The sequence below is a fragment of the Limulus polyphemus genome, unplaced genomic scaffold (genome assembly GCF_000517525.1).
Source record: "Limulus polyphemus unplaced genomic scaffold, Limulus_polyphemus-2.1.2 Scaffold3281, whole genome shotgun sequence".
NCBI lineage: Eukaryota > Metazoa > Arthropoda > Merostomata > Xiphosura > Limulidae > Limulus > Limulus polyphemus.
In genome coordinates, this window is record NW_013668891.1 from 17,650 (window position 1) to 22,240 (window position 4,591).

A 4,591-nucleotide genomic window follows, 5' to 3' on the forward strand; every position below is an offset into this window, starting at 1 on the left:
TGAAATATAGCAAGACTTGCATTGCCTACTAAGAAAGTTAGTAGCCGGTAGTCATCTGCTTAAACCATTCTCTATTTTTTTTACTTTCTGAAATTCCACTTTTATTTTTCACAGTTTTCTCCTTTTTACTTAATTATTATTATTATTATTCTGAATTTGTTTTGAATATTTTTGCATAATCTCCATCAGTTTAAAAATTTGACCCTTTCATTTTCCTGCATTTTTAAGTTTGACTACTGTTGATTTGTTTTCCAGTTTTCTTTATATCCTGATCTATGTTCATTGTCTCTAACCAGGTTTTCTGTAACAAACTGTGTAACTTTATCTTGAGTTTTCTCCTAAGTTTATTTCTTATTTTCTTCAAAACCTTTTGTGATTATATTTTTTGTCTTCATATACTGATTTTCTAGATATGTTATCCTATTTTGCAATTTTTGTATATATTTTTTCTTAAACTAGTAATTCTGGTCTTTTAATTTTTTCTGATTCTTACACTTTGATTATTTTCATCTTGTTTTGGAAATTTATTTTAGATTTTTAAAAAAGACACTTCTATCATCTTGTGATTCCTTTTTCATATGTTTGTTTTCTAATTTCATGGGTTTCAAATCATATTTCTCTTCTATTTTAATCCATATCTTCTTTCTAAATTAGTTTCTTCTATTTTTCTTTTTGTGATAGGTGATCTTTAGGTAATAATGTATTCAGTGTTTAAAAAGGTTCCTGACTACTCTAACCTTCCTTCCTGTTAACCACAAACTTTTCTAAGGCATTTGAACTATTCGATCTTACCCACATATTTATGTCAATGGCCTGTTCTTTCTATATAAAAGAAATTGACCTGCTCTTTAAACTTTTTAACGTATCATTAACTCTTCAAATTTTATATCTACTTCTTATCTTATTTCTGGCATTTTCTATCAATTTCTCTATCTTTTAAAATTCAATATTTTTTTACAGAACTTGGTTATTGCATGTCTTCCTCAATTTGTAGACTCGCATTGCTCCTTCCCCTGCCCTTTTTACTGGTTATATGAATTGTTTCAAATGCTCTTTTTTTTTCTCATTATCCAGCCCAACTGATTAGCTCTGGTACTGTATGAACAATCCTGTGAGCATTGACTTGTGGGACATAAAAGATAGATTTGAGATGATAATTTTAAATGATTGATTTTAAATATGAAATGGATGAATTTTTGGGAAATTGAAAATCTGCTGTGTTAATCATTTTTATCACAAACATTGGGCCTTTTGAAAGATATGAGTTATATACCAAGGTTTCAGAAAAACGAGTATAAAAATTATATATGCTAAGGTTTTAGATAGAAAAATGTATGTATGCTAATGTTGTAGCAAGACAAAGAGATGTTTAATAAATGCTGATTTATTAGGAAATATTATTCATATGGTGCACTTTTTAATTTGATGGTCGAAATTGAGAATAATTAGTGTTGTTTTTTTACAGATTAGAATTTGATGCCTATAGAAGTGATTTAGAAGAACTGATGCAGGGAACTCGAGGGGATGCAATGTCCTCCAAGTTGGATGAAGCAAGAAAAAACTACACAACATATAAAGAAAAGTATGAGAAACTTAGATCTGATGTTGCTGTAAAGATGAAGTTCTTGGAAGAAAATAAGGTTGGTTAATAAAACTTGGTGAGATCCTGTTTTGATGAGTATGTTACAATATATTAGTAGGTTCTTTAGCCCTTTTGCATCAGGTAGGTCAAAGTGCACATATCACAACGTTTTACAGAGTTACATTTAAAGTTCTCTCAAACTAGTTTATTATCAATGTGTACAAATGAACTTGCATGAAAATGTAGCTAATAAATCAAATGTTAATATTATAAAAATTTAAGTTTTCAATGTTTTTAAGGTAATATTCAAAAGAATTCTCAATCTCCCCTAGTATGAAAATTGTGACATTTGCTCTCTAGGTTTTCCCTCTTCTGTAATTTATTTACCACCCCTTCGAAAATACAGATTTTAGCATAAATTACTCATTATAATATACTTATTACTTAGGCAAAGCCATGGCCAGGTGGATAAGGAGCTCGACTCGCAATCTGAGGGTCGCGGGTTTGAATCCCCGTCCCACCAAACATGCTCGCCCTTTCAGCCGTGGGGGTGTTATAATGTGATGGTCAATCCCACTATTCGTTGGTAAAAGAGTAGCCCAAATTTCAAATGATTTTTTCAGTGAAACATTATATTTTATCTGTTATTTTCTCTACCCCAACTTTATACAAGGTTGGTCAATTTGACTGACCATATAACCACCAAAAAAAATATTAAATAAATTTAAATTATCTTTTTTTTCTTTCTAGAATGACTTCAAATAGCTTTAAACTCATAACAATATACATTTATTTATAATTAAATTTTGTTTTATTGCCCTTTGATCCCTGTCTAATTACTATTCATGCCTTTATAAGTTATAAATCACACAGCAAATGTACAACTAACATTACAATTATGCTAATGAGTTAAATTATGCACAAGCTACTTTGACAGATGAGCATGGCAGGAGGGGTCTGGTTGACTTTTTCATGGCTCTGTAATCAAATAAGATTGAAGGCTATGAAAATTATACTTTGCTTGATCGTTGACAATATTATAATAAGTCATATGATAAATTTTGTACTTCTTGGAGGGGTAATAAATAAATGAAGAGAAGAGAGGATGCATAGAGAACAAATGTCACAATTCTCACACTAGGGGAAATTCTAGATTTTTTTTTAATATTGCCTTAAAAAGTAAGAACTTAACTTATATACTATTAAAATATGGATTATCAGCTATGTTTTAAGGCTATATATTATTGATGTACTGTAAAATGACTGTAGTTTAATTAAATTCTGAATGTGACTCACTAAAACCTTGTGACATGCACAGAAACAGATACTCGGGGCAAGAGGGTTGAGTAATACTTCATTTCAGAAGGAAAGTTTCAAATTGTTTTTTTCCTTCATAAAAGTAAATATCATTTAGGTGATTCATTTTTATGCAATATTATTTACGAAAGTTCCTTCACATATATAAAGAAAAAACCACTATTGAACAGAAATTTTGAGTAGGACATTAAATTATGCTCATCCTGTAAAATTGAATGAATCTAATTTTACTAAAGGTGTATCTCAAACAACTGGCTGATTGCTAAAACCATTGTTTTGTAGGAATATTTTAAAGTGTTTCACCACATACATACATACATACATACATACATAACATTTAAGGACAACAAGGGACCTGTTGTCCCATCTTGGTCATCCCATCCATTAAACTAAACTTTAAAATAAAGATAAAACACTCAAAGCCAGCCCTTATCATTCAAATATTTATCAAGCCTTCTTTTAAGCTCACTTAACTACATCCACTACATCTGAAAGCAACCTATTCCAAAGGCCAACCACCCTGTTAGAAAAATATAGCTGTCTTAGCTGAAGATAATTCCTACACTGCCAGAATTTATATTTATGTTTTCTAGTCCTTCCATCTCACACTTCAACACTATCAATTCCCATAACAATTGTAAATACCTCAATCAGGTCCCCCTCTAACTCTGTTTTCTCTTGCAAAAAAAGTTCTGAGATACTAACCTATTCTTGTATGACAATACTTCCATCCCAGGTATCATCCTAGTATCCCTCCCCTGAACATTTTTCAACAATTCATTGTCCTTTTTAAAGAAGGGAGCCCAAAACTGAAGTCCATACTTTAAATTTGGCCTAACAAATGATCTAGACAAGGAAATTATAACTTCTCTAGATTTATATTCAGTATTTATGTAGATACAACCAAAAATCCTATTTGTCCTGCCTCTAGCAACAGCAAATTGCTTGGATGGTGGAAGAGACTTATCAAACACAACATCAAGATCCCTTTCTTTCATAGCACTGGTAGGGATATTTCCATCAGAATTATATTTACAACTCAAATTATGATATCCTATATGCATTATTTTACATTTATTATAATTAAAATCTACCATTCATTTGTCCAACTCGTCAAATAATCCAAATTCTTTTATAGAGCAGCATCCTCTTCCTCATGGCCAGCAATACCCAAACCCTTAATATCATCAACAGATTTCAATTTATTGACCATTCCTTCATATATACCATTGATTCAAATCATAAAGAGCAAAGGTCCTAACACTGAGCCCTGAGGTGCACCACTTGTGATATTAATCTACTTTGACTGAAGTCTATTTATAACAACTCTTTACTTTCTGGTTTTGTTTTCAGTGAGACAGCCTATCTCCCATACCTACAGAGATAATTTTAACAAGCATTTTATGTTGCTTCTTGTTAATTTGTGTCTGAATATCCAGATATACCAAATCACACCCATAAACTCATTCACATAAGCAGTAACCTCTTCAAGGAATGTCATAAGAATAGTAAGACAAAAATAATATATATAAGTTCTTGTTTTTGCCAATTGTTGAAATAAATGACTTTTAGTTATATTTCTTAATAATATAAATATATACTATGTTGTTGTTGGGCTTAGGATTCTTCTACAGTAGGTATCTGTGACTTGTTGGCGATAAATTCAACGATGAATAAACAACACACACCTTA

The 4,591-nt window shown here is 30.8% G+C and overlaps 1 protein-coding gene across 2 annotated transcripts in view; it reads left to right on the forward strand.

Moving 5' to 3' along the window:
* LOC106469062 (arfaptin-2-like) overlaps positions 1-4,591 on the forward strand; it is a 28,922-nt gene that overhangs the window by 13,958 nt on the left and 10,373 nt on the right. For both annotated transcript variants that reach the window (XM_013929516.2, XM_022397463.1), the window contains exon 5: positions 1,466-1,640. In XM_013929516.2, coding sequence (XP_013784970.1) covers positions 1,466-1,640 — 175 coding nt within the window. The remainder of the gene's footprint in view (positions 1-1,465; positions 1,641-4,591) is intronic.